Here is a 25,063-nt window from a genome sequence, read left to right as displayed (position 1 = left end):
CCGACCCGGCAGGACGCCAACACAGGCCAGTGTGGACGCACACAACGGCTGGGAACAGGCAGAGGGTGATCCGGTGCTCACTCACAAGATGTCCCCCTCAGGAGCCTGGGCACAGACCAGCAGAGGTTCCTGGAAAGTGCAGAAGCAGAGCTGGGGTGCGGGGTGAGGTCTGGAATAGCAGGGAGCGCAGCAGGCCAGGCATTGGCAGAGCTGCGTGGGGAGACCAGAACTAGAACAACGGCTGTTGCAGGCCAGGAGGGGCACTGACTGGCAGAGCTACGGGGAAGTGGAACGAGCCCTGCTCCATCCATGACTAACAGCCTGTCTCTGCCACAGTATGGCTGAGAGGCTGTACAGGGCCTGTGACCCCAAGCCTGTCCTCCGTCCCCATCTCTGATCCCCTCCCCCTCCCCCACCGGTAATCTGACTTTTTAGAGACTGGCTGATTTTATCAGCAAGCTATCAAAAGGGTGGAGGATACTGCAAGGGGGTGAGCCCTTTGCCTAGCACGCCCCTTCTAGGGGTCATACGGCTTTTGGAGTCTGACAGAGATTTCACTGGCCAGGAGCAGTGGCTTGAAGTTTGTAACCCAAGCTGCTGCTTCTGATCCCCAGTCACACATTGTCCAGGGCCAAACCTCTGACATGAAAACGCCCCCATCCTTCCTTCCTGTTAACAGAGCTCTGTGCCCCCAAAGTGCTGTGACTGACAGACAGCGCAAACCAAGGCCAGGGAGTGGGAGGGAGGGACGCAGCTGTCAGTTGGGGGCAGAGCACCTGGCACAACAACTCCCATGCCGTAGCCCCTTAGTGCCGGTCCCTTATTACCGAACGCTCACCTGGCCTGCCTCCTGCCTGACACCCCATGCAGGGAGAGCCCTGCATCCTGCTGCCAGCCAACGCGGGGTGCCGGCCTCTGCCGTAGCTCAGGAAATAGAGAAAGGCTCGGCTCAAGAACAGCCATGGCCAAGCAGAGAGCTCGGTGGCCTGTTCTAGCCAAGCGAGACTCCTCTGAGGCGAAGTCTACCTCGGCCAAACCACCATGCAGGTACGCCACTTAAAGGAACATTACCAAGCTGGCTTTATAATAAAGCCTGATGATCCTAGGCCATCCCACTGGAGTCAAACCACCGACGCGCCCTGGGCTGGGCTTGGAACCACCTGGGGACTCACACCTGTGACTGAATTCATGGAGAGGGTTCAGCCTGGGGTTCCCTGTCTGGACTCCTGAGAAGCAGGGCAGAGATGTGACATGCCGATCTGAACTGGACGTCAGTCCTCGGCTCTGCAACAAACTCCTTGTGTGGCCAAAGCAAGTAGCTTCACTGCTCTGTGCCTCCGTTTCCCCATTGGCAAAATGAGGATAATTTATTGATCCTAACAGATACGTCCCTGCTCCACAGGGGGGCTGTGAGGATAGATTCTGTAATGCCTCAGGGTGCTCAGAAACTACAGGGATTGTAAGGAGGCAGACAGGCACCCAAGCAGATAGACAGGTAAAGATCCAGGGGTGTTTGGATCTGGGGTTCTGTTAATTAACTGACATAGGACACGCCAGCCACACCCGAATACCCCTAATGGCCAAAGCTCACTGGAAACCGTGTGGACTCTTCGAAGAAGGCAGGGCTGGCTGAGCCGCGGGGAATGCTGCCATGGCACTTCGGACGGCAGCGTTCGCTGACAAGCTCTGGCTGGCTTCTCAGTAGGCATGAAGCCCATTCCTTGTGAGCCAAGCGCGGCTGTGGGCTTGTTTCAGTGGAGCTGCAGCAGAGTCACTGCCATTTGCAGCGGCTCAGTGGGATGGGGGGAAATATCCCTTTGTCTGCCAAGCCCTGCAGGACTGCAAAGACAGCGACAGCCCCCTAGAGGTGCAGAGATAATGAGATTGCTGAGGAGGGCTGGGGAAATCCTCAGACACCCCCTTTGTCCCCTCCCCATTTAGTGTCAGGATGGGATCAGGCCCCAGATCCTTCCCAGCATAGGTCAAATGCAGCTCCCTCCAGAGCCCACACACACTGCCCTGAGTGGGGAGAAGGTCACCCCAGGGGCCCTCCCAGCACCTGCCAGCTCTGGGAGAGGGGGATACGCTCATGACCCAGTCTCGGGTTCCGAGCAGCTCAGGCCCAGTGGCAGATCTAACATCTTTTCAAGCAAGCACTTGCCCAAGGCTGGAGAACAGCACCAGCGATGGCTGTGAGCCTGGTTCTTCCCCAGCGTCAGATGCATTTGGAGATTCAGGTCCGAGGGTCCAGCCTGGCCCATGATAAACCTGAGTTCAGGCCACACAGCCCGGGAGCTTTGGGTTTTGTTTTAGTTGGAAGCGTGCTTAGGTGCTCCCAAACTTTAGTGGATTCTTCTGCGTGCCCATCCCTGCCAGGCAAGTCAGCATCAGTATCCCCACCCTACAGGTGGGGAAACTGAGGCACAAAGAGTCACTATGACCTGCCCCAGGGCCATGGTCTGGGAACAGAACCCAAATCTCTGGGCATCCAGTCTTGTGTCTTCCCTATATGCCTATCTCCCTCTATGGGCTCTGTTGTAAGTTTCTCTCTCCTTATAACAGCTGGCTGCTTTACCTGAATTATTATATTGGGGGAGGAGGCTATTCTTATCCAATTAACAAAGCGCCTCATTTGGAGGCTGTTCATGGATTTGTTCCATGTGATCTGCCTGATACACTGTGTGTCACACCACTCACTCCCAGCCCCCTCGGAAACCACATGCACCATCTCCAGGGGCATATCCTGGCAAGGGGTGGGAAGGAGAATTTCAATCAGTAAAGAAAGGGACATGTTCCAGTTCCTTCTGTAGAGCATCGTGTATCCCAGGCTTGGGCCTGGCTGTTTGGGACTCATCCCATGAGTCCCTTGCATGGGAATTCAACTCTCTTACCAAGTCTCACAGGGTATGTCTATTGTGCAGTCACGCGGTATGATTGCAATTCATGTAGACATACCAACCTCCGGTTCCAGAGCAGTGAAGGCACATCAGCATGGCTTGCCTGCCCCGAACCCTGGGTAATTACTCACGAGGCTGCTGCAGCTTCACGGATGCAGAACCAGAACTAGCTAGATAAAAGCTCGCTCGGGGATGTCTCCGTGACCTGCATTCACACCCTGGGAATGCAGCGCAGACATCCCCCAAGACTTGATGCAGTCATTTTGTCACACTATAAAGAACGAGAGACAGGGACAGAGAGTGCGATTTCATGGGCTGATTTGCAAAATTCAAAATCAATTTTTATTTTTAAAAAAAGCCAGCAGATGCTGAGAAGTGATTAAACCTCTGCATCGCTGAGTGGTAGCCTGAGAAACAAAACCGAGTCGACATTGGAATGAAACTGTCCACTGGATTTTCTCTTACTGTGCCTTTTTTCTTAGATTGATACACCAAGGTGTGTGTGTGTGTTTAGACACTTCCACACCAGAAAGATATTGGCAAGATGAAGGCAGTTCAGAGAACAGCATCAAAAATAGCCTGGGGACTAGAGTGAGAAGGGAAAAGAGGAAACGGGCAGAGGGTAAAACTCCAAGTAACGAGAAGAAATCAAGCAAAGGATAATTAGGGACAGTGTCAAGAGAGAGTTAGTGAGCTCCCACAGGGTGGGATAGACACTGAAGGGAGGGAGTGGAAGCATCATTGCTTGGATCACTGAAGTCAAGACGGGACAAAGCCCTGGAGAACACAGTGAGGGGAGTAGAACCAGCCACTGGCACTGGTCTAAATCAGACTCCATGGGTTCCTCCACCTCTGATAGTTTGGATTCCATGTGATAAAAGTTCTGTCTACACTGCAGTCAGAGGGGTGGGGGCAGCATGTTTAGACACACCCGAGCTAGCTCGGATCTAGCTAGCCCTGATAACAGCAGCAGTGAAACCACAGCAGCATGGGCTGTCCACACCCACCCAGAATCCTGGGGACATACCCGAGTGCCCCGCCCTGCTGCTGAGGCTTCACTGCCGTTGTTATTGGCACTAGCTAGAGCAAAGCTCGCTCGGGTGTGTCTACACAGGCTGCAGCCACACCTCTGATGGCGGCATTGACAGACCCTTATGCACAAGAAGCCCTGTTCTCAGGTGGCGAGGCTCCATTTAGGCACCTCAAACAGCACTTAGCCCCCAAGTTTGAAAATGTGACACTCCAGACTCCATGACTTTGCTCTCCCAAACCACCAACTCCATGTACCGTGCCCGGCTTGGCACGCCCGTGTTCTTCAGTTAGCGCTGGTCTCTTTCCTACCAAAGCAGATCGAGGCCAAGACCTCAGGCTGCAGGAGACTCTGAATACAGAGATTCTGCCCTGCCCTGCCTTGCCCCTGCCCAATGCGCCAAGGTGCCACGGGCCCGCTCCAGCAGCTGTGCAGAAGAGCTGTGGTTGGTTCAGTGACCCTGCATGGGCTGGGAGTCTCTCTTCACTGAGGCCCTCCTGCCCCTGCTGCCAGCTCCAGAACACATGACCCTGTTTTCCCCTCCCGCATTAGGCAGTGAACTGATGCCCCCAGGGGAGGCGACCGAAGGCCATCGGGCTATCACAGCGTCTCCGTTCACCTTCCACCCCACAAGCACACAGAAGTGCTAGCTGCAGGGCAGGTGCCACTGGGTGCCTGCCTTCCCCTGCTGGAGCGTCTGGGCTTGCAGGTGGACACTGCTGATAGGTGGGAAACTCACTGGCTCTGGGGAGATCAAGCTCTTTATGGCTCTGAGCAGCTCCTTGGTGCTAAAGGGGCTCTCTCTCTGCTTTGGCCTTAAAGAAGATCAAGGCTAAAGGATTCTGATGGGGACTAACCATTGATGTGGTTGCTGCATCTGCCAGCTGTCTGACATAAATATATATATAAAATGTCTTTTTGATAAATTTAAGTATGTTATAGGCTTATAGATTTATAGATTTGCAATAGCTGAAATGCAAGATACCTACAGATCAGACATCCTGTATGACGCTAAGGCAACCTTTGGGACTCTTACTCAGAAAAGTAATAATCAGACAAAATACCTACGCAGATGTCTGGAGACCTTTAACTGAAACAATAACAGTAAAGGGTGGAAAAAGGGATTCTTGCCCCCAAATCTAACAAGTACACCACAAATGCGTACATACCTGTCATTCATACGCACACACGTTAGCCTATGAGGCAGGTGTACCCTAACATTTCCGTGGGGGAAAGATGAAATTTGGGCATAGGAGGAAGGATTTCCGAATAATGCTCTATAAAAGGTGAAACAAATCACCATTAGATAGGCGATACACCCATCTATCTGCTCCTGTCTACTCTTCATCGCCTCCACCCCCATCTACGTATCGATGCTACCCATCTACGAAGGCTATTCACTATTAATAGGCCGTAGTATTATTTCTTTTCAAAACTGAAAGTAAAAAGGAATCTAATTTCCCTTCTGCTTCATTCTTACCCTCTAAAGCATCTAGTATGTTCCCAGCAGGGTCCTTTGGTTAAAACCAAAACGCATACAAAAGCTTCCTCTATCAGAGGTGTGAAAAACACCCGAAGTGCTGCTGCACTACACAGAGTGAGCTTATAACAGTGTATTATCATAAATATCTCTCTTAAAGAACTGTGATAGTTTGTAACTTTGTAATCTTGAACTGTTTTAACATTTGCTTATTGTTTCATTGATTTTAATGAAAAGGTCTTTATGACTATATCTGTCTCAGTGTAAGCTCCTGTCATATACCCCGAAGTTCCTTTTATAAACTCTGTGAAGCCTGATTCAGGACGAACTTTATCTTCTGATCAAACATATTGGCAAGCCAAACCCATACTAATTAATATCCAATAATTATTAATATTACTAATTAATTAAAATAATTAATCAAATCAAATTAAATTAAGTGGCTAAATTACATCAACCCTACTAACCCACCCCAAATCAGGCTACACCACACATGCTAATGCCCCTTCCCTTTCTGTATAATTATTTACAAAGAGCAGGATGTGCACTCCCAAGGCCAAGTGGAAACTCCTCACTGGGTAAAGCTCCGCGTCGCTGATTTCTGGTGTGGCTAAGAAAAGGTCAGGAACTCTTGCTGCTGGGAATTACACTGCTCTAGCCAAGGACATGGGGGAACATGCTAGATGTGGCCCCACAGGCCCATGCTCTCTCTCATTACAAGTCAGGCTGGTTAGGAATCTCCTAGCATCCCTCTGCCATTCTGCCTGTTTGCCCTGGGGTGGGAGCTCATGGAATTTTAACTCTTTATGATACAGAGAAATTGCCAAGTGGGAGATCTGACACAGACATAAAGGACTCCTCCTCCTCCTCCACTGCCCTTCCTTGCAATCCCTTTCCCTCCCGGGGATGGTGGTTTGGCGTTGAGGAAGGCTGCCAGAGCCCCAAGCCTCCTCCAACACCCGCTCACGCAGAACGGGTCAGATACCACTGAGCCTTGCGCAGTACATCCCAGCAGAGGTGACATTCCGATACAAACTCGGGGCCTCGGCTTCCTCCATTCCCCTTCCTGCCCCATGGTGCCTTGGCCTCTCAGCTGAGACCTCTGGCTGCCTGGAACCACTATCTGCAACGTCTCGCTGGGCTACGGCTCAACCCCTGTGCATCCCAGTGAAGACGGGGGACCTCAGTCCTGTCATCGGGGAGCAATGTTACGAGATCATGACTTCTCAATATGGTTTTACAGTCAACGTGGCATCTTCTTTATAGCCGAGTCCCAACCTTTTGGAGAGACCACAGGGTAGGCCCAGCTGAGAGCTTTGGGGTGACAGAGATGGGGACCCTGACTTGCCCTCTGTGTGCTTTGCAAAGCCAGCAATGAAAAACAACATTAATAATCCACCCCCAGTAAACAGACTTACAGTCCCTTCCTCTAACCACAGTACAATGCTGCCTTGCTGAGAGCAGGGGAATGGTTTTCCCCACTCTCAGGATGTGTCTACACTGCAATCAGAGGCCTGGCTGCAGCATGTGTGTACATATAGGGGCTGGCTTTGATCTAGTGCCAATAAGAACAGCGGGCGAAGCTACATCAGGACGAGCTAGCTGCCTGAATATATACCCCAGGGCCTGGGCTGCTGAGGCTTCACTACTAGTGTTACTGGTGCTAGCTAGACCAAAGCTAGCTCGGGTCGCTCTCAGAGAGCGTTCCTGTGGGCAGCGGCTCGTCATGGACCCTGCAGCCCAGACTGGTGGGGAAGGAGGTCAGTGTCTATCACTGTCTGTTTCATGTATATTGCATTAGCTAGCGGCCTCCTCTGCCCTTTATGAAACATTGCCTCCTAGGCAAAGGAGCCGTTAGCAGCAGGCTTTCTGCTGGCTGCCCGCTGGGGGACGGATGGCGGGGACAGGGCACAGATCAGCCCTGTCGTGGCAGAGCAGGCTGGAGAGAAGTAGCTAACGTGGGGCATTGTGGGGGCAGGCGCACCAGTGCCCTGGCTTATTGTTGCGACGCCAGTTACTAATGGAACGAGTTTGCTGGTTCTCAGGTCTCATCCCAGGGGCCAGGCTTAGCCATCCAGAAACCTAAGGGGAGCGGCGAAAGGGTGGAGAGAAAAGGGATTGCCTGAAGCAGCAGCAAAGAGAGGGACCAACTCCCAGCATTTCCTGTCCCCTGGGGAAGTGGATCCTGCTCTGGGCAGGGTGCAATGGGGCTGCACAGCATGCTCAGGGCACAGGCGCCGGCACCAGGCTCTTGCTCCTTTCTGGTTGGACGCCACACTCACGGGTTTATTTGGTGTCACCATCTGGTTTTTTCAATGTGCAGGGCAGACAATGGGGAATCAGACCCCTCAAGACTGTCGAATATCCCCTAGGCACCTAGGTTAGCCTCTGACACAGTCACAAAACACCCTATCACTGGCCTGCTCAGCCCACTCCCCTGAGCCTCTACAACCCTGCCCAGCCTCCTTGAAGGAAGCAGTGCTTTTATGCTGCCCAAGCCGCACATCTCTGGGACTGCTTAAATCCAAGCCTTGTGGGACACACTGACCCAATTTGCTCAGGAGAGGATCAAAACTGGACAGTGGGGGAGGGTGGCTGTGGGTTGGGAGAGAGGTGAATGGGCAGATCTGGGGGTGAGGGGCTGGAGTGGGAGGCAGGCAGGCCAGAGGAGACGTGCACCAGCTAGCTGCAGTGGGGCACAACTGCAGGAGCAGGGGGCTCCGGGTCAGGGCCGAGGGGCGTTGCGGAGCTGGGGGTGAGAGCAGAAGGGGATTTGCAGAGGCACGGGCCATTATTTGGCTGAGCCCAGTTGCAGGGGTGGATTTCGGTCCCCTCCCCACTGCTGCCTCTGCCTGATGTGGCTGTCGCTGGTCTCTCACTGCCTGAACGCTGACGTTCACCCAGAAAAGGGAGAGAAGCCGTGCTGGGGGGATTGGAAGGGGCCTCGGGGGCGAGGGAGCTGCCAGCTGCGGCACCAGCCCAGGGATGAGGAGACAGTGATTTCCTTACCCTTTCCGGATGATGACAATGATCGCTCCAAGGAGGATAATCAAAACAACCAGCCCCCCAGCACAAATGCCCAGGATCAGGCCCATCTCCTCCGAGTGCTGGGACACCTCCAGGGGACGCTTGCTCTCTTTGCAGGCAGCTGGAGGGGGAAAAGCACAGAGGAGAGGGTCAGAAATCAGCTCCCACCTATTTTCTTGACAGTTGGTTTTGGCAGATCCCTCCCCCCACGTGCAAAAAACCAGCATGTGCAGACATATGCAACATACCTCTCCACCTACGCACAGCCAAAAGCTCTCTCACACGCACGCATACACAACACAACCTCACCCACATGCAAAAACTTCCCCCCATGCAGATTTTGTGTGCAAATGTACACGTGTGCGCATACACACACACACAAAACCTCTTACACATACAAACGGGTAACGTGGGTGCGCACACACACACAGAACAGCTGCTGCCTATAGCTTGGGACCTGGGAGCCAGAGGGGGCGGGCTGAGCATCTTTTGTAGCCAATAACGGAGCAGAAGGAATCTGGACCCTGCCCCTGAGCTGGGGGTGCATCTCACCAGCGCTGTCCTACACGAGGCACATCAAACAGCCCGTCCTCCCCCATCATTCAGAGCGGAGCCGTGCACGGACGCCTCATTGCCAGAGAAGGAAATGTTCTCGTGACAGCGGACGCCTGTTTAATGTTCTAGCAAACAAGCTGATCTAACCCCACGTTAAATAAAGCTATTTGATGTTCCGATCCAAACAAACCATCAAGGAAGTAACCCCAACAAACTATCAAATAGCCGACTATTGTCAGAAAGACGCTACTGCTCCTCCTCTCTTCGCCCCGCTAAGCCCATCACTGTCCCCACAAATTAATTCATTGCCCGCAATCGTACAGCGGTTGTGTTAATTTTGTAGAACTGCACTGTCTCCTCTGTGGATCGATCACAGAGCCAGGGCACTCAGAGTCTTTGCTTCTTGGGCAGAGTCGGCTCACTGGGATTGGTCAGCTGAATCACATGGCATTGTTCCTGTTCCCAGATGGATGAACATGGAAGCACTTTGGGTGCAAAGTCCCAGGCATGCAGCTTTAAGGTTTTATGTTCTGCAAATGCTCCTGTGCATCTCTGGAGTTTGTTCTCAATGAGTATCTGTGTTGGGAAAGCTTGGACATTAACTGAAAGCAAATGTGGACATGGCCAAACTCCTGGCACTTAAATCCCAGGGGGAGGGGCATCTTAGCGATACCTAACCTAGATAAGATAAAATAAATGGATTAGGTGGATGGCTCAAGTGGATGAATTATTTAGGAGAATGGATTGGGTGGAGGAGTTTGGTGAATAGATAAGGTGGACAGGTTGGGTGGAGGAATCAGGTGATCAGACAGATCAACTGGGCAGATGACTTGGTTGGATGGATGAAGTGGATGGATTAGATGGATGGGTTGCATGGAAGGATTAGGTCAATGGTTTGGATAGATGAGTTGGATGGATGGATTAGACAGATTTGGTTTGGATAGATGAGTTGGGTGGATGGGATGGATAGATGGGTTGGATGGATGGTTGAGTAGATGGGTTGCGTGGATGGGCTGGATAGGCGGGTTGGATGAATGGGCTGGATAGAAGAATCGGGTTATTGGTTGGGTAGATGGGTCAGGTGGATGGGCTGGGTGGATGGGCTGGATAGAAGGGTCAAGTTATTGGTTGGGTAGATGGGTCAGGTGGATGGGTTGGGTGAATGGGCTGGATAGGCGGGCTGGGTGAATGGGCTGCATAGGCGGGCTGGGTGAATGGGCTGGATAGGCGGGCTGGGTGAATGGGCTGGATAGGCGGGTTGGGTTATTGGTTGGGTAGATGGGTCAGGTGGATGGGTTGGGTGAATGGGCTGGATAGGTGGGTTGGGTGGATGGGCAGGATAGGCAGACTGGGTAGATGGGCTGGATAGATGGGTTGGGTGAATGGGCTGGATAGATGGGGCGGGTTATTGGCTGGGTAGATGGGTCAGGTGGATGGGCTGGGTGGATGGGCTGGATAGACGGGTTGGGTGGATGAGCTGGATAGGCAGGCTGAATGAGTTGCTAAGGTGTGTAAGTCAGACGGAGGGATCGGTTGAGGGATCAGGTATCTGCAGAAGGTTTTTCTGCAGCATTCGCCCATCTTCCCATCCCCCGTTGTCCCTGACGTGGAGGCATTCCCTGCATTCTGGCTATTGGCAGCTCCCATCACTTCATTTGAACTTTCCTCTCTCAGCCTATAACTCCCGGAAGCTTTTTCTCTCCAGTCCCCCTTGTCTGGACAGACACAGAGGCACTTCAGCCACTGCAGCCTTCTCTGATGTAGCTCTCACACCACACAGAAAGTGCGAGGCAAGGCCAGGACGCTCCCTGCTGCCTTTTCCCAGTGATGCTGGGGGTGTAACCTCCATGATGTATCACTCTCTGGCCCAGCCCTGGGGTGCTTTGCTTCTGTCCTGCGGAGGACTCCTGGCCGCACTCTCCCTCCTCTCCCTCGCTTAGTGTGGGGTTAAAAGGAGGCTATCAAAGTTAGCAGGCCAACAAACTGGCCCTGCCAGGATCACGGGCAGAGCCGGGGTACATGCATGTAAGGCCCCCTTCTCGTCCTTCCTGCAGGGGGCCCACCGGTGCCGGCACTTCAGAGCCCTGGTCCAGGAAGCACGGCTCTGTGCAGCTCATGGCGAATTTCACCCCCTCCCCACGCTTGCACCAAGCGGCGTTCTTAAGCCATGAGAAGGATGCGAATGTGGAGAGCGGGGGCGTCCCTGCACGATGAGCCCACGGAGCAGCAATAAGCACCAGACCGCCGCTTCTTGCTCTCCTGGGGAGCGCTCGCCTCCAGATGCCTCTTCCAGCTGAATCAATGACAGGCCTGCGTGCGATCTCCCCTTCCCCCCGCCCACCACAGCCCACTCCAGTGCTGTCACCCGGGACGGTTTGCCTGCTGTACCTCTAATGAGGGTTTAACGCCTGCCTCTTATCGGGATGATTGCATTTTCATTGCACTTCCATGGCTCCCGCCGCGCCTTGGCAGGGGCAGAGGGGGCTTGTAAGGATGAGGAGGATTATTAATAAACCATTATGAAGCAGGCAGTCAAAGTGGAGGCAGGGGAATAGTGCCCCACCCCTGGATACGGTTATAAGTCAGCCTGTAAATCGAGTCTCACTGAGAACACTACCTGAGAGCACCACTCACAGAGACTGAATACAAGACTAAGGCACAACGTGGGAACGAGGGTGTCACTACTGAGACTAATAACCCATCGCTGCTAATCCCCAATCCTGGGCCCTGTACTGTAGCCATCTCAGTTCCAGGAGCTGCCAGGATCCATGCCCAGGCAGTACGTCCCTCTCTGACCCCAAGAGCTGCCCGTCCCCTGTCCCAGGCAGTGCACCCCTCTCTGAGCTTGGGAGCTGCCCATCTTCTCTGCCAGGCAGTACACTCTTCTCTGAGCTTGGGAGCTGGCCGTCCCCTGTCCCAGGCAGTACGCCCCTTTCTGACCCCAGGAGCTGCCAGGATCAATGCCCAGGCAGTACACCCCTCTCTGAGCACGGGAGCTGCCCAACCCCAATACTAGGCAAGGGTACATTCCCTGATCTCAGGAGCTGCTCCAATCCCAGCTACTAACTCCTCCACTTTCAGACTCCAAGACTTGCTGATCCTCAACCCCACACACTAAACCTCTCCCCGATCCCAGCAGAGGCCGCAAACCCGGCCTCCCTCGGGCATCTCCCTCCCTGAGCCCAGGGGCTGAGTGTTCATGCAGGGTACCTCCTTTGCAGAGGCAGCAATGGGCACCGCTGGTGGCTCCGCTGTAGGGAGAATGGAGCGGGTAGGTTTTGTTCTCAGTGCCCTGGTGTTTATTCAGCAGAAAAAGAGGAGGGAAGAAAAACAGGGACATGGTCTTGAGAAAAGAGGGAGGCCCTGGCATGGCTGATGGCTCCCTCCTCCCTTCGCCTGCTTAACAACCATCCGGCTCACGCTTCTCTCACTCTACGTACCGGCCCAGAACTCCCCATTCCCACTACAATCCCCAAATCCCTGGCTGGCTGACCAGGACTGGACAATAGCCCCAGGACATACCATCTTCCTCAATGAATCCGCATCTCCCTTGCTGCCCTGGCCAACCCAGACCAAACAAAGGGTCTTTCCTCCCATGGGCCAGGCCCACACATCCCACCGAGGGCTAACCCCCTAGTCGCTGGCTGGATCTTAGCTCGTCTTTGCATTGTTCCACACCAAGCTATGAATCCCCCTGCTCCTTTTTTAATATGCTACGCTAGGCGAAAGCACACGAATACCCATTTTTCATTTCCCATCAAGCCAAGAGTTTAGCTTATTTTATCACATATTTTTCTCCTTCCTTGAATCCAATAGGGAGCCAAATGTATTAGTCGAGCACAAGGAATGTTATTAAATGCACGAGGCCCCAAAGTTCAATCCCCCTGAAAGAACAAAGCATTAAGTTATTTGTTGAAATTCCAAAAGCCAAAGAGCGAAGCTGAAATATTTCCCCAATCAATTTCACTCACAAGAGTGGCTCCCCGTCACTGCCAGCAACACAATTACCCTGCTTAATATCACCCCTGGACTATATCAATGACAAACAAGTCCATGGTTTATACCAGCCAAGATCAATTGCAATATTCACAGCTTTAAAGGGATGGTGCCAAGGTCAGAAGGCCTGAGATCTGACATGCTCCCCCCCCAAGACCCACATATCACTCTTTATATGATTTTTATTCCAAAACAAATGTTTTAATATGCTGCTTCAGAGGTGAAGCTTGGGCTTCAGCTTAAGGCACTTGCACAGGACCCAGAAGACCTGCCACAGGCTTATTGCATGATCTTGGGCAAGTCTCTTAAGCTCTCGATGCCTTGGCTCCCTGCCTTTGAAAAAGGGGCTAATATACTTCCTTTCTGCCCCAGCTGATCTGTTTAGAGGAGATGCTCTTCACACAGGGTCTCTCACCCATTGCAATGGGGTCCTGAACTCGAGCAGGGCCACCAAGTACTACCATAATAATAATTTTATTTTCAAAAATAATCACTGCCAAAAGCAAGAGCAACCCTACAATAATAAACCAGAATGCACATCCCTCATGATCAACCCTACAATAAGAAACCAAAAATGTACAACCTAGCCTTCACAAGCAGCCGCACAACCACAAAACATTCTTCACAGCCCGGAATTCAAGAGCAACCCTACAATATCAAACCAGTGTGTGTAGTCCCAACCTCAGTGCAACAAAGAAATAGAAAAGCCAATCCGCTGAGCACAAGTGATTGGAGGTACAGTGGGAGTCTTACCTTTGCGGGCGATTCGAATGCAGTTCAGCCTGGTCTCCTGCAGAGAGAGAAAAGATTGGGAGGCTCAGAATCCAGCGGGGACATGAAAACGAATTCCTCTTTGATTGCTCTGCTTTTAACGGCGAAGCTAGTTAAAACTTGGCCAGTCAGTCTGCTGAGCCTTTTCACAATGAAGCACTGGGTCCCTTTTCACATGAACCGTGGATATGCCGCTGGCTGACACACCTGGATACTCTGTACCTATGACAGTGGGTGTCCCTGATATGCCAAGATGTCTGGTGTTTAATTGTCAATCCATCAGCCTTCCCTGCATTATCCTCTCTGAGCCCAAGCGCAGGGAGTTCGACAATGCACTGAAGCCTCTAGCCCATGCAGAAGGAAAGCCCTGAACTGAGCCCCAGGAATGGGCTAGATGGGAGGGTCCCAGACGGACTAATTCACTCTGATTTTTGTGACCGATTATCTGGGCTTCTGACCATCATTCAGTGGGAAACGGGATGATCTGATGGTGACGCTGGTACTGAGTCTAGGCTCTGAATTCAACAGGGCAAAGAAGAATAGCCCTGGGCCAGCCTTTATGGGGGAGTTCTTATAATGGGGCCGGGTGGAAATGTTCTGTTGCATGGAAAGATGGGTTTTCAACTGAACAAAATGTTTTGCAAAAAAGTGACCAGTTCCTGAGGAAATCTTCAAATTTTTCACTAAAAAAAACAAACATCCGAAAACTGAAATATTTTGGCTCCAAACCAAAATATTTCAATTTAGAAATATTGCTGTGGTGCCTCATGGGAGTTGTAGTTCTGTTGCCTCATGTGCCCATTCCCTTCCACGGGCACTGTTTCACAGCTGGACTACATCACCTAGGATGCAGCATGGCCATGGTGGACTGCCTCCCTCCACGGTGTATCATGGGAGGTGTAGTCTGACCAGGGAGCCTGACCTATAGGTGAGAATGGAAGCATGAGGCATCTGAACTACAATTCCCATAAGAAATGGCAGTGGCATTTCCCAATCAAAATATTTCAGTTTTCTCCTGAAATATTTCAGTTTACCACCAGAATGTTGCCAGATTCAAATTTGTGCAGAAAAATCTAAATTTTTCATGGGGAAAAGCATCCATTTTCCAACCATCTGTACTTTACGGCTGCAAGGTGGTGTCTCTAGTCCCACTACAACCACCCTTCAGTCATTGCTCAGCCATTCTCAGATGCCACCATGCCCAGACGATATCAGATTAGATTACAGAGACACTGTAATCCTTCCTCCTAAACCCCTCGGGCCTTCTAGCCTGCTGATCCCTGTCATCACTCTTCTCTGAGCTCACCCCAGTTTGCCAAATGTTTTCTCCTGCAGATGAACTTCGTGTTGGTGAAATGCACTGGACTGACAGCCCAGGAGACTGATGGCCAGGTTCTCAGCGGGTATACATGGGCACAGCTTCACTGATGTCAATGGAATCACACCAGCTTTAACCACAGAACACGTACGGCATGGGCAGAGCAAAGCTTCCCACATGCTGTCCAACTCATGTGCCACAACCCAGACAGGGAGGACCAGCTTCTGAGGATGTGGGAGCAATTCAGACTCAGTGGCCCCTATGGGGCGGTGGCTGAGAAGAATCCCAGCCGAGATGCAGGATTTGCATCATGTTCACACTGCAGCTAGACTGAGACCACCATCTCCTTGCAGAGGGGCCATCAGCCCCAACCGAGCTGGGTTCGAGTGAACCAGAGAGGAGACTCTGTGACGAACTAGGAATGTTCTTGATGTTTCCTCTGAATACTGTGTTGGTGCCTCAGTGTCCCCTATGCAGTTCTTAAGTATCTAGGTGGTGGGATAAGGGCATGTGATTGCTGAAGAGCAAAGGGACAGTGCATCTAAATGCCTGGCACTCTGTCTCCTAGCAACTGATGGCCTGGGCCCCTCCTCTGCAAAGGTGCCAGCTGAAGCTGTTGAAGACAAAGGGATCAGGTGACCTCCTGGCCTGGGAAAGGGGCTGAGCAGAGAGGAGGGGCTGGGAGGGGTTGTTAGTCTGGAGCTGGCTGGAGTCGAGGGTGGAGGGCAGACCTGGAGGTCTGGCTCACTGACTCCCAGAATGGACCCGGCTGAGGGTCCGGTTCGCTGTATCTACAAGCTCTGTTTTAGACCCTGTTCCTGTCATCGAATAAACCTCTGTTTTACTGGCTGGCTAAGAGTCATGTCTGACTGTGAAGTGGGGGTGCAGGACCCGGTGGCTTCCCCAGGACCCCGCTGAGGCGGGCTCGCTGTGGTAAGCGCACGGAGGGGCAGAGGATGCTGAATGCTCCAAGGAGAGACCCAGGAGATGAAGACGTGTAAGCTTCTTGCCCTGAATAAGTCTGCTCCAAGAGAGAGGAGGCTCCCCAAAGTCCTGCCTGGCTTTGTGGGGAGCAGTTCCAGAGCATCGCCCGGTGACTCCGTGACAGACTCTGCTTGTCCCCATGCTAACGACAGCCCAAGAAGTTGTGAAGGAATCCTCAGGAGGACAGATTCACACAGCCAGCAGCTTCCCCACAAGGAAGGTGGCTTTCAGACACTCTCGAAACTTCGAGCCAGGAGAGCCGCATGCAGAGATGACTGGTGCCTGCCGATAGTGGAGGGAAGGGAAGAGTGAGGGCAACTGCCTTCAATGGTGCTACAGAGCATGTTCATTCCATGTGAGCATGCTCAGTACAAGCCAAGCAGCAAATAAAGTAGCGGGGAGAGGACGTGCTGCCCCACGTGCGTCGCCTCTGGCTGCATGCACTAAGCCAGCTATCTGCCTGCACAGAGCTAGCACGTCCTTTGAGGGACCCTGTCACGGCGCCTTCAGGCACTGGCCTCTCGGTCTTAGATAGTTCATTCACCCTGCAGGTAGGATAGGAGTAGCTGGAGCATGTGAAGAGGACCAAGGCCTCCCAAGGAAGCTTCAATCACTCCTGCTGGCTTTTTGAAGGAAATTAGCTAAGAAGGGGAACAGAACCTCTGGTTCGTCAGATCTTATTTGCTTCTGCAGTGAAGCCTGGGCTCCTGAAGCATGTGGTCAGCTTGGAACAACCTGCCAGGGGAGCCGCGGTGGCCACAAGTGAGAGGAGATGCTTGAGATTCAGAGGCCTGGGTGGGGAGCTCCGCTTCTTTGCCGCTGTCAGACGCTACCACCAGAACAAGCATCACTGTCGCATTTCCTGCTGACGTGCACAGAATCCATGCTCCCAAACTCTGCCCTGCCCCATTCACCAGCCAGCCCCAGGGAGTCCCGGTCTCCTCCAGGGCTGGAAGGAGGAGGGATCTGCAGATGACATGATGCAATTCTTAGCAGGGAGCTGCAGGCAAGAGGCTGCAGCATCAGCATCCAGGCAATCTGGATGGGCGGACTGGGCTGTTTAATGGCAGTTCAGCCTCCCAACCCCTCCTCCCCGATAAGGATCACTCTCTGGACAGCTGTGCATACCAAGTTGCTGATCAGAGCTGTCCCAGTAAAGGGGACTACTTTAAACTACCCTCCTATGCCCTGTGAAAGCAGCATTATTATCCAGATCCACATTTTCAGTCTAAATTCATGCCTCAGACGAGATCTCCAGGAGCTCATGAACAATCACATTGTTACCTAAACAACATTCCCTCTAATGACAGAGCAGAGCCAGTCACTACAAAAAAAAGAAAGAGCACTGGATTCTCCCGCTGATACTCACCTTGATCTTTTGGGGAATGAGGTGCTACTCAGATCGAGTGAGAGGGGAAAAAATTGACCTAGCTTTTTTGTTGTTGTGAAGTACCTTAAATGAAACTCTAAATAATCATTCATCTGATACATGAAGCGCCATCTGGCCAACGTGATGACGCAGAGAAAGGTGGAGGGAACGCAGCTCCCATCTGAATGGACAGCAGGCTTTTTAAGAAGTTATAAAGCAAATCTTAGGATTTCCTACAATGTTGGGTGATTTAAAGTAATTAATGTAACTACTTGCAAACATCAACAACAAAAAATGCTGCTTTAGAACAGCTTTGAGGGACAACATTTTCTTTCTGTTGTTGTCCTGGGCTCACCTGAGCTACCAGAGCATCTCATGGAACAACCTCACCCAGTCTTACAGCAAAGTTGTATTCCACTCAGCTTGGCCCACCTGAGTCTTACGCTCAACAAATTAAGCAAAATAGTCTTTTTTGACTCAACAAAAAGGTACAGTCAGCGTTAGGCCTGGCCAGGCTAGGATCCGTGGGTTAAGCTTTTCACCTCATGCCAGCTTTATTCAGAATTGGCCCCTGGAAGAAGCAGCCAGCCCTTTCTATCCTGCCTGCTGGGCCCTGATTGGTTTCTGCCAGCTCCCAACCCTTCTAGCCGCTGGAGGACCGATACTCATTAGTTCTACCTACAGCTGATCCTGGGTGGCCTTTCTAGGCAGTTCCCGGAGGATTAACTTGGTGCTCTTTTTCACCAAACGGACACTCTGTTTGGGTGGGGTGTGCCATAATGGTGGGGGGCAGCAAACTCCTAGGACACCCCGTCACAGTTGTTTCCCCCTTTATAAATGACTTTATCCGCGCAGTACAACAGGATCCATAGGTGATTCTATTCTTTGCTGCATAGGTTCTTATACCACCCTTAGCCCGTAGCATCTGAGCCCCTCCCGGTTACACATTAAGCCATGTAAGTAACATCTGTCCCAGGTAGGTCAGTCGCTCTCCTCCTTTCCCTGGGGAGGAAGTGAGTGAGCAGTGGAGTCCTTCAAGACAACCGGAGTTATAAGTGAGGCTTTGTAGGCAAGTCAGGAATGAAATATGTAGTGCCAAAGCTGTCCGCACATGACGCTAATTGAAATACACCTGCAGTGGCCTGAGTTTATTGGGTGTTATTGATATGACATTCCAGGGTGCGGTTTTTAAAGGTGCCAAGGGGATTTGGACACTCAAGTCTAGATCCTCAAAGCTATTTAGGCACCTAACTCCCACGAGGAGCTTGAAAAATCTCAGTCTCAACCTCTAACCTGCTTGGACCCCAATTCTGCTATCTGATGCTCACAGCCCAATCCGTGTAGAGTCCCTTTCATGTCGGTGCAACCTCCCTCCGGGCAAAGGATCCGTCCATGTGGATCAGATGGCAGGACCAGGGCCTTAGCCTCTTTGAATCCAAGTTCTCTTGCATATTCAAACACACTGAGAAAATGATAAGGGAAGTTAACCCCCTAACAAACGTACAGTGAGAGACAGGATCTCACCCGGAGATTGCTGAGACAACAGGGGTCTGACTCAGAGGCTGCTTCAGAGAAACAAATCCAAGAAACCAGCCCCCTTCCATTTTTGTTCTGTCTGGATTTTGACCTGCAGGCCACCTTCCCAAAGGGTGGTGAGCACAAAACCTAGGAGCACAATGACCTCCACTGGGAGTGCAACACATTTATTTGGACTTTGCAACTCTCCCCGAACATACAGTAAAACAACTTCAAATTGGTACAACCAACTAAAACGTCTCCCTTGCAATGAGGAGGTAACTGGGCACAAAGGCTGAAGATGTAGCTGCTGACGCCCTTTGAAAATCTGGTGTGGGATGTCTCCCATTCCCCACGCATCCCCCTGCGAGCCACATGCTCTAGGTCCTACCCCCATCACCCGAGCAGACGAGTCAGCATCCTTGGCAGTTCCCACTCAGGAACACCCTGGCACCAATCCCAGCCTGGGAGGCAGGCAGGCAGCTACTCACCCCTCTCAGGTTGCTCATGGCCTGGAAGTAGATGAGATAAGCCTTCTTGGGCTCCAGCGGGGGGTTCCAGTACCCACTGTACGTCTGGTTGTCCCCGACGGTGAAGGGTTTGGCTTCAGGGAGGCTGTTGGGAGGCAGCTCGGCTCCAAAGTAGTGCACGGAGCCCCGGGACATGGCGTCGTCAAAGGTCAGCGGCACTGGGAAGCAGTCCTGGCCCCCCAGCTCCCGCTTCGTCTTCTTGGGCCGGTCTTCCTCCACGATGACTTGGTAGGTGCTGGACACGTGAGGCAGGGAGGAGGGAAGGCAGAGACAAGAAAGGACGTGAGCCTGGAAGGAGTTTGGCTTTAAAATGAAGAACTGCCTCTCTCCTGTCTCATGGCAGCGCAAGGACCACACTCACAGCCCCCGGCATCAGCCCGGGTGGTAGGAGAAAGGCAGCTTGTGGCTACAATGCACCCCGGGGACAGGCTCAGCCCATAACTCCAGACTGGGGACCAAGCTGGTTAGCTGCAGCATGTGTTTTTCTATGCACTGAGCAGAGAAGGCAGAAGCACAAACACCAATTATTTTTGTATCCATAAGAAAGAAAAGACTTTACTGTATGTATTTAAAATGAACATTCATTTATGCAAATTAATTGTGGCCACAGTGCACCTGGCATGTTGGCATTGAGCCTCCTGGCAAAGCTAAGCCTGAGGACCCTGCCCTACTCCCCTGTAACTGGCTGGCGGCATTTGCCTGAAACTCCCCACTACTCTATTGGTGGTTGCTGATCCTGCTGGCAAAGGGTTAAATGGGTTCTGCTGACTCATTGAGGCAGGAGACTTGCCACTTCATCTGGATGTAAGGTAGGCGCTGAGGAGAGAGGATCTAGGGTGTGGGCTGATCAGTCTTGAGGGAGGAGCTCTAAGAACAGGATTATGTTGATCTTTCTATTATCTTACTCATTTCTTTGTTAATAAAACCAAGATCATAAACCCCAGGAAGAGGGTGAGTTTGGAGTCTACCTACTGTGAGGATCATGTTTCAGAACAGCTTGGGAAAGGCACCTGCTTGCACCACTGTCCTAAAAAAGCCACATTCCAACGTGAAAAATCCAGGGAAGGAATCTGTCCAACTTGAGAAAACCTCTTGTGTGCAGAACAACCTCCAAGCCTGCTAAGTGCCTTTAAATCAGGCTCCTTCCCCTACAGGAAGGAATGCACTCTGGATATAATTAAAGGTGCCATCTCAGCTGATGTTTATTGCATTCTATATCCCTGTATTACCCAGCTCAGGTCACTAACAGCAGCATATCGAGATGAGTTCCTGAGTGACTGCAGTCTTCGCGGGCAGATCTCTTGCACTCAGACACGTACAGCCCCCAGATCTATTAAAACCACCTCTTTAATAATGCCTAATCAGATCCAATCTTTTCCCTCCTGAGTGTGTGTTGTTGGGTAGGCAGAGGAAGATTAGGAGTTTGTGAGGCCCTGGGCCAGAGCAAGGGGGTGCCCCTCACTACCCCTTCCACCTGTAGTTTCCCCTAACCCTCCCCCCACAGCATTACTGCTAGGGAGCAGGGGAAGCCCCCGTACTCCAATCCCACTCCCCGACCCCACTCCCCAACAGGCATGCCGGGTGGGCGGAGCGGGGTGGGGCGCAGAGGCACCCATTTTTCTGCCCTCCCCTGCCATTGTCTGAGGCCCCTGGGCACAGGCCCCATTGGCCCAGTGGCTAATCCGCCACTGGTTGTAGGTTTTAATGACCACATCCTGCTGCCAGAGCAAGGCCGTGGGGTTTGATGGGCAGGTGGGGCCTGGGTTACTGGTTTCCCTTGCAGGAATTCAGCACTGATGGCACAGAGCAGGAAGATATGAGGCGGTGGGAAAGGAGTTTGTTGGCTCTGAATATATTGGCAGAGTCTTTGGAGCAGATTCTGGATGGCTCATGACTCTGACAGCACTGCAGGCAGATCGAGGGAGGGGGATCATTCCCCTCGATTTGGCACTGGCGAGGCCTCATCTGGAGTACTGGGTCCAGTTTTGGGCCTCACACTACAGGAAGGATGTGGAAAAATTGGAAAGAGTCCAGCGGAGGGCAACAAAAATGATTAGGGGGCTGGAGCACATGACTTATGAGGAGAGGCTGAGGGAACTGGGATTATTTAGTCTGCAGAAGAGAAGAATGAAGGGGGATTTGACAGCTGCTTTCAACTACCTGAAAGGGGGTTCCAAAGAGGATGGATCTAGACTGTTCTCAGTGGTACCAGATGACTGAACAAGGAGCAATGGTCTCAAGTTGCAGTGGGGGAGGATTAGGTTGGATATTAGGAAACACTATTTCACTAGGAGGGTGGTGAAGCACTGGAATGGGTTACCTAGGGAGGTGGTGGAATCTCCTTCCTTAGAGGTTTTTAAGGTCAGGCCTGACAAAGCCCTGGCCGGGATGATTTAGTTGGGGATGGATCCTGCTTTGAGCAGGGGGTTGGACTAGATACCTCCTGAGGTTCCTTCCAGCCCTGAGATTCTAGGATTCTATGACATTCTGCTCACTGGGGGATCTTATAGGTTTCTGGATTCCAAGGCCAGAAGGGCCCATTGTGATCATCTCGTCTCACCTTCTGCAGAACACAGGCCAGAGGCGCCGACCCAGACATCATCAGTACCAATGCCTCTGGGAAATAAGCAAAGGGATTTGCCAGGCAGCATATCGCTCCCTGCTCCCTTCCCTGCACTGGTCACGGGGGGCACAGGCACCCCTAAGCCCAGTTTATATTGGCCACTGAAGGCTAGTGTGTGCAGCCTGTATTTGGGGAGCACTTACTCACTCGAGTAGCCCCACTGACACCAGCAAGACGGTTTGCGTGGTTCCAGTGTGAATACGGGTTGCGCTATCTTGCCCAGCTGGGCTATGATGGATGGCGAATGCCCTTGGGCAGACAGCTTCAGACGGATCAGGACCGATCCCTGGACTCCATCCGGAACTCAAACCGAGCACCCGACAGCGGGGCAGAGCTCCTCTCCCAGCTAAGCTGGCCAGGAGCAGCAGTCGTGGCATCTGGTGAGACTTAAAGCTCCGTTTTCAGAGCAATGCAGCTGAGGGATCAGAGTTACCCATGAGAAGGCTCCAAACCTGAGGGGGCTCCCGTAAGCCAAACCTTTGGAGGCTCACCCTCTGCAACTGCAAAGCCTTAGAGCCAGCAGTTTCCAAAGCAAGAGGTCTGCACTGGGTGGAGGGATGAGCCGAGAACAACAAACAACAGAGCTCCTGCAGCTGCCTCTCGGCCCGAGCCAGGTGGTCACGGGACAGCACACTTCTATTAATCTGCCCTCCTTGTCAAGGTGACACCTGTTTATAGGCAGCCAGGTGCTGAGCAGATTGCCAGGAATTCGCAGACTCATGCGCGCCTCGTGCTAATATGGCTAGGTGGCAAAGTGGTCTTTAATGGTCCATGAATCCCGAAGCAAGAGAAAAGGCTATCAGTCGCCACAGGACTTTATAGGGTCTTAATATAAAAGAAAGAGAAAAGAAGTTAGAAAGAGGAGAAAGGAGATTGCTCTGTGCTAGCTCGTGTGGACGCAGTGCCTTCTCTCGGGGTCAGGTCCTAGGGAACACACACAGCTCACACACAGGGAATGCACTTCCTTGCATACAAGAGTCTAAATGTTGTCTGGGTGGATCCCTACCTGATGGGGGCCCCTCTGCCCTGCGCCGGCCTCAGCAGCACCGTGATGGTGCTCTCCGACTCGCTCAGAGGCGACGGCATGTCCCCGTAGTCGAAGCTGGGAGCTGTAATGGAAGCAGAAGCAGGGGTGACTATTTTTGAACATGCATGCAGTGAGGTACCATCCCAAGGGGGCCAGCACAAGCTCTGACAGTTCCAAGGCCATCCTAGGGAGAGGCTACCGGAAAGACCAGTCTGGCATTAGGTGTTTGTCAGCTAAGCAGACCCAGCACTCGGTTTCCCATTGGACATTATGAATGATATTTTTGCACACTTGTAACACTTTTCATCTGAGGATTTCAAAGCACTTTACTGGCTGAGTTTACCGTCCTCCTGTGCAGAGGACCATTAGTCTACAAATGGGGAAACTGAGGCACAGAGCAGCTCATGGCTTGCTGAGATCAGACCACAAGCACAAGGAGTCAGTGACCAAGCCAGGAATAGCCTCCAGGAGTCCTGACTCCCATCCTCTCCTCTCCTCATGATGCTGATTCTCTCCCAGTACTAATCGCAGAAACAGAATATCAGAACTGTAGCAACCCAACTTCAGTCAGGTTTGTAACTTTTGCAAGTGAATGATGTTAATTACACAGTAATGTCTTTCTGGGAGAAACTGGCTCCTGCCCTGATCCACAGAGGTCCAAGCAAAGCCAAGAAGTTTGTTTCAAACCAGACCTCCTGATCTTGAGCTAGGATTCTATTGCACTGACTTGATGTGTGTCTCGCCGAAGGGTTCAGGGTCCAGCCCTGCAGTCCCCCTAGCTGAAGTCTCCGATGGTTCTTCCTGAGCCCACAGCAACTAAATGAAGCAGTATTATGCTCGTGCTTGGAGGACAGCACTTGGAGTCAGGACTCCTGGGTTCTATTCCGAACTCTGTCACCGATTCATTGTTGGACTGTGGGCCAGTCATTTAAAAGCATGGTGCCTCAGTTTCTCTGTCTGTAAAATGGCTCGCCTCTACAGGGAGCTGTGAGGTGAAATTCATTATGCTATAGATAAAAGGGGCTGTCTGAGTGCCACTTATAGCCTGGGCTGATGTGGTTTGGGCACTTGCAATGCACTATAGCCCAGGTGCCTGCTGATTGGCTTAGAGCAAAGGCCAGTGCTGGAGATATGTCCAAATACCTATGGGTTCCTTCCACTGTAACAGAGGTGAGTCTGGAACCTCAGGAACTAATCCCTCAGGACGGCGGGGAGGTTCAGAACCCCCCACCTCTTTACTGGGCCAAACCAGCACCTGAGATCCTAGCACGCCCTGAGCGTCACGCTGATTGTGATCAGCTTCAGCCCTTCACCTCCAGGGCTCTGACAAATCTGCTGCTTTCTGACTGTGTGGAGGGGCTAGTTGCACGTTAGGGCGCGTCTACCCTGCACACTGAGCCACGACGGTGAGACCTGGCTCTGTGCACTCGGTATTTCCAAGCCTGTGATTGAGCATCTACACTGCTTTGCAAACCTGGGGTTACAACTGCTGAACCCGAGTCTCACAGCCGTGCTAATGTGGCCATGCTGCACTACACAGCCCTTCTGACTTGGGTCTGTGATTTGAACTGTGTCCACACTGCAAAATGCCAAGGCTTGGACCTGAGCCTCAGCAGGACTGACCTACCCCCAGCAGGCTCCTAGGAGCCAAGTCCTGCATGCTTGCAGACTCGAGTCAGACTGATGTGTGTGTGGATGGAAGTGGGGTCTGGACTTAGTATAGACAATACCCTCAGACACCCAGTGACCTGACCAGCTTGTGCGTGTGTCACGGGGGATGTCACAGGGATAATAATGTTCGTGGCAGTGGAGTACATTGAGAATAATGGGTTTTAAAGTCTCGATCAGTGTTGCCAACTCCGGTGATTTTATCATGAGTCCCATGGCATCTGGTGTCTTTCTTAAATCCCCATCTCTTGGAGTCAGGGGGTGACAAAAGAA

At 52.1% G+C, this 25,063-nt stretch overlaps 1 protein-coding gene across 3 annotated transcripts in view; it reads right to left on the bottom strand.

Moving 5' to 3' along the window:
- Positions 1-25,063, bottom strand: part of PTPRU (protein tyrosine phosphatase receptor type U) — a 704,694-nt gene that overhangs the window by 536,915 nt on the left and 142,716 nt on the right. For all 3 annotated transcript variants that reach the window (XM_050932286.1, XM_050932285.1, XM_050932288.1), the window contains exons 12-15: positions 23,102-23,204; positions 19,434-19,707; positions 13,739-13,775; positions 8,417-8,555 (exon numbers count right to left, since the gene is read on the bottom strand). In XM_050932286.1, coding sequence (XP_050788243.1) covers positions 8,417-8,555; positions 13,739-13,775; positions 19,434-19,707; positions 23,102-23,204 — 553 coding nt within the window. The remainder of the gene's footprint in view (positions 1-8,416; positions 8,556-13,738; positions 13,776-19,433; positions 19,708-23,101; positions 23,205-25,063) is intronic.

Source organism: Gopherus flavomarginatus, chromosome 22 (genome assembly GCF_025201925.1).
Source record: "Gopherus flavomarginatus isolate rGopFla2 chromosome 22, rGopFla2.mat.asm, whole genome shotgun sequence".
NCBI classification, from domain to species: Eukaryota; Metazoa; Chordata; order Testudines; family Testudinidae; genus Gopherus; species Gopherus flavomarginatus.
This window is presented reverse-complemented; position numbering and strand designations above follow the sequence as displayed.